Raw genomic sequence first — 20,661 nt, forward strand, 5'->3', positions numbered from 1 at the left:
AGTATTTGCTCGAAGTTAGGAAATCAGAGGAATGCATTAAAGCAATAGAACTAGTATTTTATTTTGTAAATTTAGGATCAAAGCGTAAGATTTGCAAAAGCTTCCTCTATGAAAAAGTCAAGCTGGCCTAGCAGTGCAAGTCCAGCTTCAACCAGGTGTACTGCTTGTCCCAGTCCATCTGTGTCACTTATATTCTCCTTATTTAGATAATACTCGTTTTTCCTCTTGGGAGAAAAACTGGATCATGACCTGGTGGGGGCGGGGCCAGTAAGGCTTCGCGTACAATTGATCATGACTCCCACCAACTTACAGAGCTTCATCATGTCTGATGATGGCTCTGTAGCTTGTGCTGAGCGTTTTGTGGAGTGTGACTGGAATAACCTTTTCTTCTTAATGGAAAAGGAGGAAAGGAGGGGGACGGGGTGACGGTTTACTTGCAATTCATTTAAGGGCTAGGTTAGAATTCAACTTACTTAGCTCTATAAATTGCCTTCTACCAAGTTCTTTAAGATACTTTATTGCTGATTTTTCAGAGTTAATAAAGCTTGTAGCTACAGGGTGAGGAATCCATCTCCTTGCTTTCCCTTTCTCTTTTCTTCCCAAGTTTATTCTTCCTACCGTCATATTCTTGGTACAAGAGCAGGAAAAGCCTCACCATTTGGAATCAAAACTTACACGGCTCCGTCAGGATACACAATCGACATCAATAAGCGCTAAATGTTGGGGAGGACAAATGTAAGCAAGCTTCCGACGTGGTTATGAGGCTTTTCTTCTATGAATCCCCAGCTTGACAATGTTTACTTCCAACACGTCAAGAAATATAGTCATGCATACAACTACTAAGAAATAATATCATGGAAGTAGGAGGCTTGAAACCGAATTCAAAAAAGATTGAAACTGAATTCAAAAAAGAGAGCAATATGTTATGAAAATTCAAGTTTTTTTTCTTTCTTTTGGCTAGAATCCTAGGTTTCTCAAGTTGTTGGTTTTCTGCACGGAGGATTTTGAGAAAATATATAATGCAACCAACATGCTAAAAAAATATGTAATAAAATTAATTTTTTTATTAGTTTTATTGTCCGCATGGAAAAAGACAGTGATTGACCTCTAGGAAGAACACTTTATCCCTTAATGTGCTGGCTAATTGTGACAGATAATTATCCAGGCAAAAGATAATGTCATGCCAAAACCAAACTGCCTATGCATCTTCAACTACATGATCTCAACTACTGCTCGTCCAACAATTTTCCCACGGTCAAGATCCTCGTATGCGCTATTTGCTTCCTCGAATTTGCATTTTCTTGATACAGTATTCTGGAGATTGAAAATGCCAGTCTCTGCAAGCTTCACCACTTGGGGAAGATCTTGTCTTGCTCTCGCCCCATATGAACCAACTATCTTAACCTGCTCCAATAATCATGATAATGTATCAGATTTAGGTGAATGAAATGGATCAACAAAAAAATACAATTTTGTGTGTGTGTGTGTGTGTGTATAACTACGTATTTTAAAGGAGATAACGATTCAAAATCAATGATAGACCATCCAAATTGAAGACCAAACTATTGAACATGATCCATGCCACAAAAAAAGAGAGCCTAAAACCAAAATTCATATATTTTGATGGTCTCTCGTATATGCATCATGTCAGTGCAAAAAACGAACTGTATCAATTGCACTACTATAGTCAACTATATGACAGGGCAAACAAATTGAAAATTCATTTGATAGATCATGATCTACACATCTTAAAACATGAGCAAATTCAAATTCACTAGGCATTGATCATTAGATTATAGTAAAATAAAGTATTATGCCATTAAAACTATTTATTTTTACACCAACTTGATGTTAGATTAGAGACTACCAAAATACATAAAATTCTATTTCTAGTAATTTTGTGTAGTATAGACCGTGTTTACTGGTTCAGTTTTGAAGTTGGATGGTCCATCATTGATTTTGAATTATTAACTCTTTTTTCAAGGAGTTAATGTAAAGTATGTAATCCAATTCTATAAATATATGTATACATGTATGTATTTTATACATATGTATACATATATAAACGCAGATATGTACATGTTTACATATATATATATATATATATATATATATATATATATATATATATATATATATATATATATATATATATATATATATATATATATATATATATATATACACACGTGTATATACATATATGTAGTTGGACTACACACTTTATGTTGCCTCCTTTAAAAAGAAGCTAATAATTCAAAATGAATGATGGACCATCCAAATTCAAGATCCAAAACATTAAACAAGATCTATACTATAAAATATTCTTTGATAATCTTTTACCTAATCATTGAGTAAGTATCAAAATTGACAGTATTAATAGCATAATAGTATGTTTTACCATGATCATCAAAACCCAGTGAATTTATATCTACCTATGTTTTAATATGTAGATCTGATTCATAATGTGGGTTTTTGGTTTATGTGCCCAATCATGTATTTTACCACAATAGCACAATTGATATCTTTCATCTTTGTACCAAAGATGGATAGGTTAAAAACCACCAAAAGTCATAAATTTTCATTTCTAGGTATTTCTCTATAGTATAGATTATGTTCAATGGTTCGATTTGAATGACCTATTATTGATTTTAAAATTGTTAACTCCTTTTTTGAAATATATATATGTTTGTATGTATTTATGTATGTGTATATGTATGTATGTTTATTTGTATGCGTGTATTTTAAAATCGTTAACTCCCTTTTGAAGGATATACATGTATGTATATGTGTTTGTGTAGGTATGCACAAACAGATAAGTCTACCAAATAATTATATTATCCCATTACCTTTTTCATGTTTGAAAAATATATGTGGGGAATTATTGTTGTTTCATTATGACAAAATTTGCTTTAAAAATTAGTCATACACTAAGACTTCTCACCACATCAAGTACAATTTAAAGCAACACACTCAGGATGTTAACTAACAAAATGAAAGCAAGTCAGAGAGAAGTCTACAGGTAGCATATGACTCGAGCAGCATATGAATAAAGCAACAACTGAGGCTCTTGAATATGATCTTTCATAGAATTTCAGAAATGGAAAAGAATTCCTAAATAAACAGTAACAGAAAAATGTTAACCCACATTCAGCAGGAAAGATCTGATATATCCAGAATTCGTATGAATGACAACCTTTGATTAATAAATTGCTATAGAAAGGTCTGCAAGCTAGCATGCAGCCCATATTACAATAGGATCTTTTGAGGAACCTTATTTTTGTAGATGCTCGGTATAGATAATTTTGCAATTTGGATACCTGGACAGAACACGTAGGCACATGCTTCTAGGTTATCCAACGTAGTTTGTTTTAGATGTAGATGTTCATTGCTTGCCATTTCTAGTGCTGAAGTAATTAATGGTCTCACATAATTATCTAGGCCTTGAAACTTTCTTGGAAGTACTAGGAACAGGTGTGCATTTTGCACCACTGAACAGCTCAAATTGGGCCTGATATTGAACCATCTTTTGCAACTTTAATACATGACGCTGAATCAGAATAGGTTGATTTATTTGTACACTTATCACCAATTGCAGAGGCTCATTTATTTTTGCCTTCTCTTTTTTCTTCCCTGTGTGTCTAACTGTCCATGGTAACAATTCTGGGCTTTTTTTTGGGTGCTTTCATTTCATGTATATGGTTTTAATTCATCCCAATCTTCTTAATGTTCTGAGAAAATACTATAGTTGATTTTTTTTTTGAGTGCAAGTGACAAATATTGTTTCCTCTTCCAAGCTTTGTTGTGTTTTATGTCTATTCTTATGTTCAGGAATTTTTCAAAAAGACAAGTTATCAAGAAGTGGGCAATAGTTGGTCCAACTTAGATCAATATGTCTAATTGCTTATTGCAACTTATTGCTCCTTATTTGTGTAAGGCTTCGTCATAGCCCAGCAGCTGTCTTTAAGGGTTTAGGACACAACATGCCATTTTTGTCACCTTATCTGCTGAAGCACTCGCGAATGAAGCATCATAGCACCTTGCTTATTATGTCACTTGGCCTCCTTTATTCCCATGCCACTCTCCATTATTACTTTGGTAGCAATGATACTTTTCTTAATATGCTTGTTTTAAGGTGAGCCATCACCTTATGCACTTTCTCCTGCCTTTTGACCCTTCTCTGGCATTGTCATTACTATTATGGCTTGCAGTAGGCTGTTATATTGTGGACATAGGTAGGAATCTTCAGTTCCAACCTTCATTATCTCAAGCCTAGGCTAACAATTCCACATCCCTGACTCCCACTTCTGATCATCACCATTCTTTTGGCAACCACCATCTACAAAAGACATCCTTGCTACCATTGACTCTCATTCTCTAGCTTGTGTATGCTGTAAGATTAACTGGCACGCCTACTTACAAAAGGTTGCTAGCTGGGAGCCAAGTGCTCTTCAATTTAAATAAAATTCTATTTTATTTTTGCTAGCTATTAAGACCCCTATCTCATGCAGATGGGTTGACAAAATCAAAGAACCAGATGATTTTAAGCAAGGTTTTCAATCCTATAAAACGGAGGTGTCCCGGTTTCTCCATAGAACAGGACGCCCAACTATCCTACCTCGTCCCGACGGCAGTCCTAGTCGAGAGTCCCGTAGGTACTGTCCGTCTTTCTCCCCTTCTTCTTTCCTTTCCTTTTCTTTCTTTCTTTCCTTTCTTCCTTCTTTCCACCCTTTTTTGCTTACCTCCCTTTCTTTCCTTTTTCTTCTTTTCTTTTTCTTCTTTCTTTTTCTTATCCCTTCCTTTACTTCTTTCTTTTTCTTCCTTTTCCTTCTTCTCTCTTTCCTGCCTTTTTTCTTTCCTTCCTTTCATTCATTTTCTTCTCCCTTCCGTTCTTTCTTTCCTTTTTCTTCTTTTTTCCTCTCTTTCCCTTTTCTTCTATTTCCCTTTCTTTCTTTCCTTTTTCTTCGTTCCTTTCACTTGTCCTTTTCATCTTTCCTTCCTTTCTGTCTTTGCTTTATTCTTCTTTTTGCCCACATGGATGAGTTTCAGAGTCCCCATCCCACCCGTTTCATTTTCTCACAGGAACGGAACAGGACGGCCAGAATACCTTCCGTCCCGCCGGGACTTAAAACTTTGATTTTAAGATCATTTGATGGTGTATGGCTTTGTCTAGGAGCACAGAAGATCTTTGTCCAGTATGAAAGTCTTTTGTCTCACTGAAATTTTCAAAATCCAGACATAGCAAATTCTTAGCCTTTCTCGCCCACATCAATATTTCATTTGGTTTCATCATGTCATTTCAGGTTTCAAAAAATGTAGGGAAGGTCATATCAGATCTATTTATCCTACTGGTTGAAAGAGTACAAGTCTCATAAGTTCGATTTGAGAAGTTTAGCCAGAATAGATATCAACAAGATTCTTGCATAGTGGACATGGCTATGCCATGTTTGCTCATATTCTCCCCATTTTCTTTTGATACATTCCCTATGATTCTATTTGCAGTAACAGCTTTCTTCTTTATATGGAAAAAAAAAATCATTAGTAATGATCCCAATCACATTTGAATTGTTAAGAAAATTTACAAGCACTATCCAAAATGGAACTCAAATATCATCCTACTAACATTATTTGGCTTCAGTATCATCCTACAAATTAGGGGTTTGACAATGGTACACCCACCAGTACAAATTGTGATAGCCATTTCATTATAAAGACTGCACCAACAAAACAAAATTCCATAAACATGTGAAGAATGTTGAGATCTATTATCATTTCATTTATGATCTTAATCAAGTTAAGATGCTATTTTCCTCAAATCCATAAACATGTGAAGAATATTGAGATTTGTTGCTATTTCATTTATGATGTCAATCAAGTCAAGATGCTATTTTTCTAAAGTTCCATAAAAATGTGAAGAATATTGAAATCTATTGCCATTTCATTTCTCATTTTAATCAAGTTAAAATGTTATTTTCCTCAAATATAGGCTTCGTGGAATTACTTGTGAGGGGATCATGGTTGCATTCTTCGCACGATAGAAGGATACGTCTTCCTTCCCAGCAACCATTGGATCATCCACTGCTTGCTTTGAGATATGCACAAGTGGATGAACGGCAGAGTTCGGAATGCTTTGAGATCTGCGCAGTGGATGATCCAACAGTCGCTGGGCACAAAGGAGGCATATCCTTCTTTCGCGTAAAGGCTAGTAGGCTACAATCACATTCCCTTGTGAAGTCTTAGTCCACAAAACGTTCAATTGTCCACAATGGAGTTTGTGTAAGCTTCACACCATGTCTGGGAAAGGGTAGAAAAACATTGAGGGTATATAACCATCTTTATATACAATTCATGCTATGCAGTTTCTGTATTCTTTGTCATATGGCAAAATATTGTATTCACCATATCACTTTCACTTTGGTAGTTACAAAAAGATATAGCAAACTGCAAATTCAATCGGCATTTTCATGCAACAAGAAAGATAATAAAAAGACAATAAAATTGGATAGTTAGTTATATGTAAACATCAACTTACCTGTCTGCGGACAAGACGAGTTATATCTACCTCACCCATGGCATTCGTTGGAGCAAGTCCTATCATAACAGCTTTCCCTCCGTCTCGTACACTTTTAGTGCACTGCACAAATGTTAATGGTTTTCCCAATGCTTCTACCGCCACATCCACTCCCATTCCTCCAGTGATTTCCTATCAAGGATTACCATTAATCATATCGCTAGCAAGCTCACGTCCAATTATCTGGAGTCACTTGGCGCAAATGGCGAGAAAAAAGCTCAACCATCATAAATTTTTAAAAAATATTTTTTGGACTGAAAAAGTTTTGATACCTGAAGACCCAAAAAGAAACATTTTCAAACTAATAAAGATAAATATACTATTGCGTTGGAGAATATTCTCCTCATCCTTGATTTCAAGCAATGCCAAAGAAATCTACATTTTCTTCATCCTGCAATGTGCACTCAACACAGCATGACATGTTAAAGCTGCTTAGCTTGTGGAAATCACCACACAAATTGTCAGTGGGATGACTGTGCTCATTTGTAATAGCATACAGAACAATAAAAAACTTTAATCATGAGTAGCAGAGTTAGAAACACCAGAATAGAACAAAGGGACAGAGGCGGGGGGGATGTGGGGAATGGGCCTCATGGAGCATTATCACGTCCACTCTTAAATCAGAAAACAATGGCAATGTCCTCATAAATGATAGGCCAGTCAACTTTATAAAATCCTAACAAGTTTCGCTTCTCCATGGTGGGATGTCAAATTTTAAAGCCAACATAATAGTACAGCAAAGAAACAGCAAATATTCCGAAATGCCATTACTTTATACTGCACCAACCACAGTCAACAATAAAGAACCTATGTATTGGAACTAGAGAAAAGCATGAAGAAAAAACAAAAAAGAAGAGAAAAAGAGCCCAGCTTCCATTATCAATCCCTCTGATTCAGACAGTGTGATAAAATTACACCCATAGGGTGGTTCTTTCATCATTCTTATGTCCTAAACAGTGTACATAGGTTGTTTCTCACTCTTGTTTCAACAAATCTTGATAATACAACTGGTTCTCTTGAAAACCAAGAACCCTACAGCGGTTCCTGGGTCAAGCATGAGAGTTTATAAATCAGCTACTTCATAGAAACTATATTTTTGCATCAAAAAGTTAACAGGCATCTAGCAAAGTCGGAATAGATGACCCAATTTCTATCTCTTCTGATTTGAAATTTAATGTTTCCTCACTACACAACCATACAGCAGGAAATGCATTATGTTTTCTGGGATTTAAGGCTCACATCAAGTGAGTCTCAAGTTTCTATTTTATATTTGAAGGATGCAGGACTTAGTGAGAAAGGGATCCTAAATACAAATTTGAGTATAGAGACAGAAGAAACTAAAGAAGGCTTGGACAGTGATGAGAATTGACTGATGATTATTTTCTGCATAAGAGGAACCAGCTACGCATAAGGATCAATTTCATAGTAGGGAGAAAAAGGTTGATCCAAATTAATGAGATTAGGCTTGTTATCTATGATGACATAAATTTTCAACTCATACATATATTGGGAAGCATATTTCCTGTGCTCCCATGCATCACAAGCATTCAAAGGGAAATGTGCAGGTCACTTTAGAGAGGCATGAGATGCCTAAAGAACGGCTTGTTTCTTTATTTGCAAGTTTACTGGGAAATGACTTCCCTGTGTTTCTCACTTTTACAAGAACATCTCCTATTGCACAAATTGCATGTGCTTTTCATAAGTTGTTACACTTTTTCACCTTGTGTACCGCTTCCTGAATATGTTTCCCTCACTTGCAACTACCTACCAATCTGAAAGACAAAGTACCCAAGTATTATGCATTTATGACAAAAAGTAAAAGCCAAAAATGTTGGATCAAGGTTTGCTAAACCATGCCAAACCAGCTGGTTCGGGGTGTATTGAACCAGACTGGTCGATTACTAGCACAGTTCGGTTAACTGATTCGAAACGGAAGGAGAGGGAGAAAGAGAGAGAAAGAAAGAGAGAGAAAGAGAGAGAGAGAGAGAGAGGAAGGGGGTGAGGAGAGGCTGAGAGAGAGAGAGGGAGCTCAAAAGCCCTCTCGGCTCATCGGTAGGGGGTTGCACTTGTTTTGCTTTGAAATAGGAGAATCCTAATTTTTTTTTACAGATTTCAATTTGAAATCGGCAAAAAATTAGAATTAACAAATGATTTGCTGACTTCACTTAGCAAAAAAAAAAAAATTGGTACGTCCTGGGACAGCATGGTACAGACTCATACCATACCTATGCCGGTCGCTGACCAATACAAGTTCCATTACCGGTTTGGTGAACCTTGTGTTGGATGACTCCTGCACCATCAACAGAATACATACTTCTTCTGAAAACCATCAAGAAGGCAGAACAGTTGTTCTAGATTTCAAGTTTTCAACCAAAAAATCCATTGAGTCTTAGACTGTGCAAATAACTGCTTCCTCCTCATTTACAGCCCTTTGTTTGATAAGAGAAAGAGATAGAGAGAACAAACATCTGTTAAATTTCTACATCTAGAGGAGCATACGCAATATAAAATAAACTAGCATTACACATTATATGTCTAATTATTAGATAATCAATTGCATGAATGGCTAAGGTCAAGTGGACAAACACATCAACTTATGATTGGATTGTGGACAATGGTGATAAAAGTGGCTAGAAAGGGCTTGCATCAAAATAGCGCACACAACTAATAATCTGATCAAGTGTATTTATGGCTAGGATCAAGTGGCAAGACTGAACTATATACATGGAACTAACAATATTATTAAGGACTGATATTAGGTAGAGAGAGAGAGGAGCAAATGAGTTGCACAAGCTACTGAAGATCTGACCATGTTTGCGAGTGTTTGACCAGATAGTCCAAGAACATACATGTCCAGCTTGTGCAAATGATTAATTCAAGCAGATAGAAAGCTGAAGTGAAGAGAGACATTATATGCAAATGAACAGCAGCAGCTGATGGTCTAATCAAGTGCACAGGCAACAAAACTAAGTGGAGAAAGAATGGCAAGGATAATAGAACTATACTACTGAGTGATAAAAGAGCTTATTGAATCCATTGATGGCTAGATCGAACGGAGAAAGAAGGCATCGAGTTTGAGAGTTTGTATGTGTTACTTGACTCCACTTCTTAACTTATCTGGGTAGGTAAATGTGGAAAGAAACTCATATCATGTGACTCGCATATGTGGATCATGATGAATCAAAGATGTGGCTCTCTCAGATGCTTGTGCTATATCAGAAAAGATAATCACAAGAACCAAAGAAAAAAATTGTAAAATAATATGAGCCCATCTTTTAGAGAACGGAGATATTATGAACAAAAATGTTGTTGTCTTCCTTTTGTAAGCCTTATAATGGAGTATCAAAGCTCAAGGAGGATAAACTAAGGTTTCGCACTTCTACTATGCCATATAATAACCGTGGAAACCTGACAGGAATAATAATCAACCTATCTATATGTAGTATATAACTTAGAAAATTGATTTGATTATATTACTGTAATTTAACACAGATTTTTAACTAATCACTCTGTCTAGCAAGCATCTCTAAGAGATAATTGACGAGTGACTTGATGAGAATTCAAAGCATTTCTAATATCTAATGAATGCAGCCTAACAAATGCACGATTATTTTCTATTATCAATACAAATAAATCTAATTGTAAGACAAAAGAACAAAGAACAAAAACAAACACATAACTTGGATAGTTTTCCCATTAAACTATGTATCCATAACATGTCAACTATGAGACAAAGAATCCATTCATATTCAACCACAAAAGATAAGAATGAAAGATTGAGAAATTTACCTTGATCTTGTCGACAGCATCTTCTTTCAATGCATTTATTGTGTGTGTTGCTCCAAGCATTCTTGCACTTTGAAGTTTTTCATCTACAACATCAACTGCAATAATCTCTGCAGCCCCAAATGCCTTTGCGATCTGCAAACAACTGGTGTATGTGGTCAAATCAAAATGGTGCAATACATGAATTCAAATCATCATAGGAAATAAATATAAAAACTTATTTCAGCGAGTGCGGAAGTGGATTCAGGTGCAGGTGCAGGTGTAGGTGCACGAAACAGTCTCTCAAAAAAAAAAATAGACCAAAGACACAACAACGAAGCAAAAGCAGGGTTGAGTTTCCGAAGCTGGTATGCCACCCTAAGCAGAAGTTTCCAACTACTAATTTGTACTACTTTATGTGATAAGGAATCCTACAATTTACAATTCATATGCAAATACTTCAATTAAAACCTACCAGAAGAAAAGGCATAATCACATCATAGCCAGAATTTAAAAGCCATATAGTCAATATCTAATATAAGATATTTTGACTCCCCTTTACTATTCATCTCTATTCTGGAATGCATAGTTCAATAATACAAGCCTTACAAAACCCTCCGTGGAGGCATAAATGTGTATGCAATGGCTATAGATGTTTACTGATGTATCAACTAGTCAAACTTCTCCTTCATAAAGAATTGTTTAGTTTTAAAATTTATATGACGTGCTAGGGCTGAAATCGGATCGAATACGGATCGGATATTGGTAATATCCATATCCATATTTATTTTGTTTGACGAATACAAATACGGATACGGATATTAGTCGAATGCAAAAATTTATATCCATATTTAGTTTAAACGGATATGGATACAAATCATATATTGAAAGTATGGATATAAATACGGATATAAATCGGATAATTAAACTTTATGACCATGGAATCAAAAATATTACTAAGTGGATAATAAATCAAATTAATAGTATGTTAATATGGTCGTTTATTTTTAATTAAAAGCTTAAAGTGCTATATAAAATTAAATAAGTTACAAATGAAATCGGATATTCGGATACATATCAAATAGTTGTCCGTACCCATTTTCTTTGACAAATATGGATACAGATACAGATATTAGTCGGATGCTCAAATTTTTATCTATATCCAGATAGTTTCGGATACGAAAACAGATTCGGATGGATATTATCTCATCCACTTTCACCCCTATGACGCGCTAGTCATAGTGAACAGAGTTTTTATTTGATAGAGAAAGAGAGCAACAAGCAAAAACATAGTCACTAATCAATGCTATCTGTGGAAACATGCAGAACTACGCATATGGTAATGTAAAGGAAATAAAATATTCACAATATTCACAGATTAAGCAGACAGCATGTTCACTTGCATACTTCTACTTATTCCTAGCATTTGAAAGTAATACTTACATTACTGGTTACAACCGATAACTTGTAGCAGAGCAAATAAATTCAGCCACTCCGTTAAAAGGTCACGTAGAAATCATTGTTTTCTAAACCATGGATCAATAAATTGTTAGCATAAAATTTAAGAATGAAACATACAAAATCATGCAGTACTGAAAACTGAACAGGAACTTTTCTTGATCCACATTTATATGTTTATAGATTGAATTACAGGGAGTCAGAAAAATTAAAGGTTGGAGGACTTTAGTCATTCTAAATCAAATTCCCAATTTTCCATCAGAATATCACTGAATTATGTACAACTGCAAAATATAGCATATAAATAGTGGATAAAATGGAGAAGCTGGCAATCAAATCCAAATGAAGGTCATCACCTTGATCCAACACCACCAACTCCAATTACAGCAATTGAATCACCAGCTCGCATTTCAGCTGCATGTCTCATGGCACCATAGGCGGTGAAGACTGCACATCCTAGAATTGCTGATTCGGTGTACGGCAGTGAGTTAGGAAGAACAGCCAATGCATTAGCTGGTACAACACAATATTCAGCAAGTCCTCCCATACTGTACATGTAGACCGGCTTTCCTATGTAATACAACAAAAAATAATTAAGTAAAATGTAAAGGATCCTTAAATAATAGGGTAGTAATATTAAACGGATTTTAGAAAGTGTAACTCCACAATAGGGGAACCATATGAAATAAATTTTCCAGTCATACTAATAGAGGTTAAAAAGGGATGACTGACAGCTAGAAAGGTGAAAGGTTTCTTATTTAACAAACTTCATAAAAAAAGACAGGACATATTTTGTAGCTGACAGCAGTAAAACAGCTGTAGCCACATTTTTGAGCTCATGACAATTGACAACTGCTCCCCTAGTGCCTCTCAGGTCAAAGGTTACTACAATTTCTGAATGGCACCTTCTTTTCCTTTTGTTGAGTAATTCTATGCATTCTTCATACTGATTATCCATTTCCTATTTATTGTTTCCCTTCCGATAAGCATTGCACAAAATCTAAAAATTGAGAGGTCAGACTGCACGTGCTTACTCTATTTCGTCCATTTCATAGTTCAATAATTTTTACATCTATTCTGTGAATTACATGTTAGTAACCAAACCAGACTCTCTGAGGGATGACCATATGAGAAAGAATCCCTCTCCTTTTTTCTCTCGCAAAAAAGAAAGAAAAAGATTCCATGTTTTGAGTTTAAGACCCAACAATTCTTCATTCCCTAAAATTGTTTCTAGAGTATGCCACTTGTAACTTTCTAGTTAAGTATCAAAATTTAGTCTGTTAGTTGTTATTTCTTTAATATTAGTAGAGGTTGTCCCTCTTCCCTCCTTTCCCTATGGGGAGCGCAAATGTGAGACCCACTAATTCAAAATCTCTCTCTCTCTCTCTCTCTCTCTCTCTCTCTCTCTCATCCCGGTTACCTGGTAATCTCCTGTTTAACAGTGCAAGATAGCAAACTAGTATATATGTGAGATGTTGCGATGCATAATATTTCTTTAAGACATCACGACTGTCAAAGATTTTGCTGCAATGATATAACATTTGATGATTGAGATGAGAGTTGGACTGATCGTAATAGATGCATTAATTTATTGGTTACAGAAATAGCTTGATACATACAAAAAACTCACCCCTCATATACAACACTCATATGTAACACACAAGCCTAAGGTGTATACGAGTATCAATCACAGAGAACTTATATGCAGCAAATATATCTAAATTCTAGCCCTCCATGCACATGTGCATGCACACATGCATGCACAAAACAAAAGGAGAAGAAAAGGGAAAACCTGTGGTCTCGTCAAAACGGAAGATAAAGGTGAAGAATTAAGCAAAAAAATAGAAAAGGAAAAAGAGCAAGAGTATTCATGCAGAAGTCCACAGAGCAGTTAGTAAACTAGAGATGGGAAAGCAAAATATTAAGTTAGTCCAAAAAGAGAGTTGATCTTATTATGTTATATCTGATAGCACCACAATGTAACACAGAGGAAAGTGTTCAGAATATGTAATTACAGGACGAGTAAGGAACCAGGGTAAATAAGCTCAGTCATGAGTGATCAAAGTCATCAGACGATACTAAACATTAGAAATGAAGTGAGAAATGACCCTTATAAAAATAAGAACCTCTTCAATGAAGAACCCGAAACTAATCATAGAATATTGATAAACAACACTATATCAACTATATTAGCATCATTAAGATCAAGGCTTGCAATGACCCTTGACCAAGGGAAACTTTGGAAATATGTTGGACAATATATGGCCTGACATTTCATTTGCAGTCTGTTGCAAATCAATCTATATAAACTCCAAGCAAGCCACAACTTGATGCAATGCCATGCATCCATTGATATATCAAAAGATGTTTAGACCAAGGTATTCTGTAAGAGGGATGATCATCTTTGAGCTGAGACTTTGTTCCAATACAGGCCGGTCTAAAAAATCAATGATCAGAGATAACTACCAGATATTGTAAAATTATTGGAGGCAATATTGTTACATGGAAGAGAAAGAAAAATAAGTGTGGCAGCTAAGTTTTGCATAAAATTAAGGTATCAAGCAAGGACACATCCATTATGTGAACATTATGGCCAGCATCATATCTAGTTTTTCTCAAAGAAACATATTTAACCAAAAGGAAGCTTGGGAATGAAAAAACTTTTGAATTGTATTATGATTACAGAGCAGCTATAATTACTGAAAATAATCCAATTTAACATTATGGTCAGCGTCATATCTAGTTTTTCTCGAAGAAACATATTTAACCAAAAGGAAGCTTGAGAATGAAAAAACTGTTGAATTGTATTATGATTACAGAGCAGCTATAATTACTGAAAATAATCCAATTTTCAGTAAGAAAGAACCATACACAAGAATGAATTTATCTAACCCTCCTCCGCCACCGCCACCCCAAATGCAAAAAGCAAAAAAAAAAGAAACTGAATTTATCATCAATCTAATTTCACATCATACACAATTTCTGTTTGTGTGCATATACTCTCTTAAAGAGACTCTTTTCTTTGATGCAGACAGTCGAAAAAAATATTTTGTGACTGATTTTGGCCTTCAAGTCCCACCTAATCCATTATTGGAGACCTTTTGTTGTCATAGGTCATAATTTTCAACAAATTTGTTTGAGAAAGGGTGGATCATGGGGGGACACTTAGGAGAGTCAGATGCGAAATCCCACCTACTTTCATTATGGTGACGGCGAGACTCGAACCCAGGCCGCTAGAACCTGACCTTTACTAACTTTATGAACTCTGCCAGAGGCACCTTCATGGACAAATTTTTAGCATGCCTTTCTCTAAATATAGAATATTGTCAGTACAACAAGACTAGAATTTGAAGATAGTAAATTGTTTGCTTAAAGCAAAAGAGGCAATAATTTCAATAATAAAATATGGAAGATATTGAAGTTTAATATGGATTAATACCACTGCTGCGCAGAAATAGTCGGGTTTCGCCATCATAAAGTGTTCCCTTTGCACGATTGTAGGCAAAGAAAGCCTCACAAAGATCTTCTTGACCCTATTGGTGGAATAAAATTAAAAATTTTACTCAGGGGTAGAAACCTAATGACTCATGAATCAACATATGCAAAGCCAAAAAGAAGCATCCTGTCTCTACAAATCTACCTTCACACAGAAGAAGCAGTTACCACAAGGCATTATAAATGCTCCAACAACATGACTTCCAATAGGGAACCTGAAATTTTATACCAAAAAAGCTGGATAATAATTACATCTGCAATGATAAATTTTTTAACCTACTTCAAATGTTATATCTGGTAGTGTTTCAAAAACAGAAATAAATTAAAATGAAATTTTTTGAAAAACAATTGTCGTCATCATTCAAGAATTTCCGATTTGTACATATACCTCTTTATAACCCTAGTATCTGTGTATGCACCATGATCAACAACCTCTCCAGTTATTTCATGACCAACAACACAAGGACTTGAAAAGGGAAGTTCACCTTTCATGACATGAAGATCAGAATGACAGACTCCACAAGCTGAAAAGGAAATTGAAGGTAAAATACAATTCTATAACAGGATACTAAGAATAAAATATACAATCATAAAGAATCCCCAGAAGCAAATACTGCCAACTGGAACTTTGTTAGCATGCAAATGAACTTCAAATGCGAGGAAGTAAGAAAATTGAATGCACCTACAGGGACAGGTAACATCAAAGCCAAATTTAATAATGTATGACTACATGAAAAATGAGACTTACTCCAACTACTCAAGCTGCATTTGCAGATCCTACTTTACCATTTGATCCTAAGACCAAGCATCGGCGAGATGTCCCTTGGGACACCGGGACAGGGTACCATCCCAACTGCAGGATAGGACTATCTCGCCTTGTCCCAACATCCCGACCGGCATGTCTTGGGACATCCCCTATCCCGAGTGTCGAGATAGGGCAGGATGGCGGCACATCCCGTTCCACGAGAAAACTGGGAGAGCCCCATCCCACAGGATTTAAAACCTTAAAAATAAGTATTTAGAGAAAATCAAATAATTAGAAATTAAATAACAGCACATTGCTATGACATATATGAAAATGTATGATATTATTCTTATAAATTTTAGCTAAGTACGATAAGGATACTGATGGCATGTGTTGTTTATCAACAACATAATGTTAAAGGAACAAGTTTTAGATTCTAAACAATGGAATTATAGAAAAAATTCAAATTCTTGTGGCATATTAATTCAACATGAACAAAGGTGATAGAGTGTGAATTAGTGAAAAAAGGAAAGAACTAATTAAAACTGAGACCAACACATAATCAATTGCCATCATAAAGCTAGAATCATCCCTCCATTATATTGAAAAGGAGCACCAAAGTTGAAGGTTAAATTTGCAGTTTTGTTACCATTGCAAGTTTACATGCAAAAGATAGTTGCAAGAGAATCTAAAACTTAAAGACATAAAATAGAAGTAATGGACCCAGGAAACTATTCTTGCGGAAGGGATGAATGATACAAATAGTGACAGATGTTTTATTAGTTTATTCAATAATTGCATCGTAATAATTCTTGCATTAGGAACGTTGGTGCTTGGTGCAAGGATCTTGAATTCAAAAAATAAAAACATAGAGAGTTCATCAAGAATTTCAAACAATTTGGAAAATCAAAAATTTTAAAAAAAAAAGACAAAGGCTGAAAATGCTATTGACATAGATAAAAATTATAAATACAAGCATCAAAGAGGCAAGAATAAATGAATAATAAATAGTAGCAACACTACCACCACCAAAAACAATAAATAGAATAAGCATAGAGATTCCTTGAAGAAGTCATATGTAATTCCTGAATAAAATGCAAAATTGATTAATAATTGAAAGAACTCTTGATTGACTCCATAACTGACTGTAATTTCAAGAATCATATGGCTAGTGAAAAAAGGAATGTACTGAACAATTTGGGGTTGTTAATAACTAGGAGAATATCATTTCTAAGCAATATCATCAAAATCACTTTTGCTTGATCTCAATATTGTTTTCATACAAGATTTGTTTTGAAACTTTAGAAGCCCTATGGCGAGAAGAATATTCTAATAGGGAACAATGTGGCACATAGTTTATGAGATGAAGAGCACTAAATAAGGGATACACAGCAAAAGTTAAGTGGGATGAAGCATGCCATGGAGATAAAGAAAAGGATTATTGTGGGTGACAAGAAGATGGTAGAATTATAAAGTTATCTAAGCAGAATATTGGTGATGAGAGACAAAACAGAAGGGGCAATGCATTGGTTTGAAGGAAGCAATATTTGAATTAAAACGAGCATGGAAGGATACTTAAAGGAAAGGTATTTTGTCGTTTAAAGTTCAAAGCACAAATACAAATAAGCAAGGGTTGGGCTACAAAATAATATTACCAAGGATAATAGTATTCCATAGTGTTCTAATTAGGTCATACAAAGTTAATGAAGGTTTCAAGTTGGAATTTAACTAACATTAAAAAAAGTTTTTGTAAAATAATTATTTAAAAAACACTTGGATTGTGCCGGTCAATATTTGAAGTGACATAATGCACAAGAAGTTTCAAATCAGGGACTGTCTTTAAGCAATGGATAGGGAATGCAAGTGTTGCTTAAGCATCACTATTGTGCAACAAAGCTCCAGGATCTTCCAGAGATTGGCAAAAAGGATTTCACAAAAGCTTGAAGGAATTTTTGCAATGATGGAGATTGTTGCGGCTGCTCGAGTATGATTTTAAGGAACCTCTAGAGCACGTGTGCCTATTGAGGTAGTGTGTGGCTAAAGGATGGAAACTAATACTCTGGTAAAATTCCTTTCGAGGGGGATTTTGGCATCCTGCCACATAAGACAACCCAGATTGGGTCTTAGTGGATAGGGAACTCTTTGGGGAGTCATACAACACAAATATAACAAGATTGAATGAAAGAAAGCTAGGCCTTGCACGAGCTAGTAACACATGCTTAAGAAGAAGAACAAAACGAGGAGAAAAAGAAAAAGGGATGTCTCTTCCTTCCCTCGTATTATAACTATTATAATGTTAAACTTTGTAAGAGAAAAGTAAAAACAGTAAAAGGATTGGTCAACCATAGAAAGATGGATTAGAAGTAGAGCCACAACATAATTAGAAAAAAAAACTGACAGTCGTAACTCCTAGCTATTCCGGCTATGATTATTACAAATCCAGAGCCCCCTCCTCCCTAAATGGAATATCCCAACCTGCTCGACGCACCAACTCCCAAAAAAAGACAAGGGTTTTCAGGCACATCAAACCCCAGTCTTCCCATCAAAGATGTGCCCACTATATTCTCCAAAGAAAGAGCACCAGATCCGAGATCCCACTCGAACCAGTACCAGTAGCCACAGCTTGGCCCTAGCTTTATCGGAAAGCCATTGCCTTATATAAGGTGGTCTTCTACTTCAGTAGCCATTTGATGAACAAAGGGGAGCAAGACTCTTACTCTGTTGTTATCTACGGTGAAGTTAAAAGGATAAGCAGCAAGTGAGCAGATCCTGAAACAAGGTATGACAGACCAACTACTTACAGTCAATGTAGGAATCAATTAAGTGATTCAGCTATCAAGTTAAAAACCGAGATGAATCCAATAAATTAGGAGATAAGATTAATAGATTTGAAGTATAAACATGGAAAAAAAAAATTCAAGAACATGACTCAAAGAAAAGGATTCGTGACCTTTAGTCTTGATGAGGAGCTCGCCGGCTTTGGGGCGGGGCATGTGGAACTCCTCGATGGTGAGGGGCCGGTTGGGCTCCCAGAAGACGGTTCCCCGCATGAAGGACGGACCGCCGGCGACGTTATAGCCGGCGACGTCGACCCTCTCCTCCTTGGAGGCGGCGCCGGAAAGCGATCGCCAGAGAGAGGTGTGGGGCTTGGGTTGCCTCCGGAGGAGACAGCGAGAGACCGAACGAAAGAAAGCCATGGGAGATTGGAGACGGAGAGAAGGTGGTGGTGGTTTATTAGCACGCAACCGGGGGTGTCCCTGAACGAAGGAAAGAGTATTTTATTTACCAAAAAAAAAGGATAGAGAGTATTTTATACGTTTGGGGCGGTCTCCGGTGACACTTCCAGGGACACCAGGACGGAAATCGGTTTTGGGCTCATTTTATAATTAACAGGCGCGTAGATGGATAAACATGGAAGTCACCAAATCACCGTAAAACTAGGGATCCGTTTAGTTTTCTCTAAAATAATAATTTTGATATATTTAGTTAATCATAAAAAACACATATTATATTTTAAAATAACTTCAATTTAATTAAATATTTATTTTTTAAAAAATATATAAAATATTTATTATATGTTTAATAAATGAAAAGATTTTATTCATAAATTTTGATGGCTTAAAAATATTTTTTGATAAAAAAGAGATCTAAATTAGTAACCGAAAAAGTAGCTTTTCTATATTTTTTATGAGTTTTTTTTCATTAAACATTGAAATTTTATTTTTATGAAAATGCTACTTTTTCATCTCTATGATCGATCAAATCTATATCCAAGTAGTTGAGAAATTATCAACTGGTCTAATTTATTAACGTAAAATTTAAGAAATTATGTTCATTTAATATCCGATTCAATGCAACAAATCCAATCCATCGCATATTAAATTTAGTTCCAAATAAATTGTATTCTTTTTTCTCTATTATATGCCTTCAATCTTTAATTTTTAGTTTCAGATTAATTATATTCTTTTTTTATCCATTGCGTTCCTTCATTGTTTTCATTTATTATTTCATTCAACATTTAATTTGTATTACAAAATTATACCTCGTTGCACATGAGCATAAAAACAATGTACAACAGAAATTTGATTATTAAATTTTTATTTATTATAATTTGCTATACCATAATATTGTCTTTCGATACAGTTGGAAAAATGAAAAAAGATTATGCTTCATGCATTGTGTAGGTTATATGCTTATTTGAATTACTATGCATGAAATTAAAACAAATTAGTTCAATGAAATAATTCTGTCACTAGACAAGGCAATTGAAGGGTGGACTTTCCTACCAGGCCATGCACGTATATCAGAAGGCAAACGATGCTGCAGATTAAGTTGATTTTTTCGCGACTCATCATTCTGAAAGTTTCTCTTGGACAGATCACGAGGCTGTGCCAATGCCTTTGCACATTATTTTGTTTTCTGATTTTGTTGATTGTATTTACACTCGTCGGGTGTGAATCGCTGATGTATCAAAAAAAAAAGGGAGGATTCAGAATTTAATGGGGATGCATCCGACGAGAACTTTCTTTGCAAAACAATAATTGAAATTAAAATGAGCGATAATAGTAAAAACAAACACAGAACCTCCATTTATTCAATCCTCTCTCCATGATATTAGCTGGACTTT

The 20,661-nt window shown here is 35.3% G+C and overlaps 1 protein-coding gene across 1 annotated transcript; it reads right to left on the reverse strand.

The window, feature by feature from the left end:
• Positions 1-1,044: 1,044 nt before the first annotated feature.
• Positions 1,045-19,366, reverse strand: LOC120105397 (alcohol dehydrogenase-like). The gene is made up of 8 exons (XM_039117808.1): positions 18,985-19,366; positions 15,678-15,813; positions 15,435-15,504; positions 15,234-15,327; positions 12,151-12,364; positions 10,361-10,502; positions 6,533-6,703; positions 1,045-1,404 (listed from the first exon to the last, which is right to left on the reverse strand). The coding sequence occupies exons 1-8, from the start codon at positions 19,229-19,231 to the stop codon at positions 1,213-1,215; spliced, it is 1,266 nt and encodes a 421-aa protein (XP_038973736.1). The 5' UTR covers positions 19,232-19,366; the 3' UTR covers positions 1,045-1,212.
• Between the last annotated feature and the right edge of the window lie 1,295 nt (positions 19,367-20,661).

Source organism: Phoenix dactylifera, unplaced genomic scaffold (assembly GCF_009389715.1).
Source record: "Phoenix dactylifera cultivar Barhee BC4 unplaced genomic scaffold, palm_55x_up_171113_PBpolish2nd_filt_p 000275F, whole genome shotgun sequence".
In the NCBI taxonomy this organism is placed as follows: domain Eukaryota; kingdom Viridiplantae; phylum Streptophyta; class Magnoliopsida; order Arecales; family Arecaceae; genus Phoenix; species Phoenix dactylifera.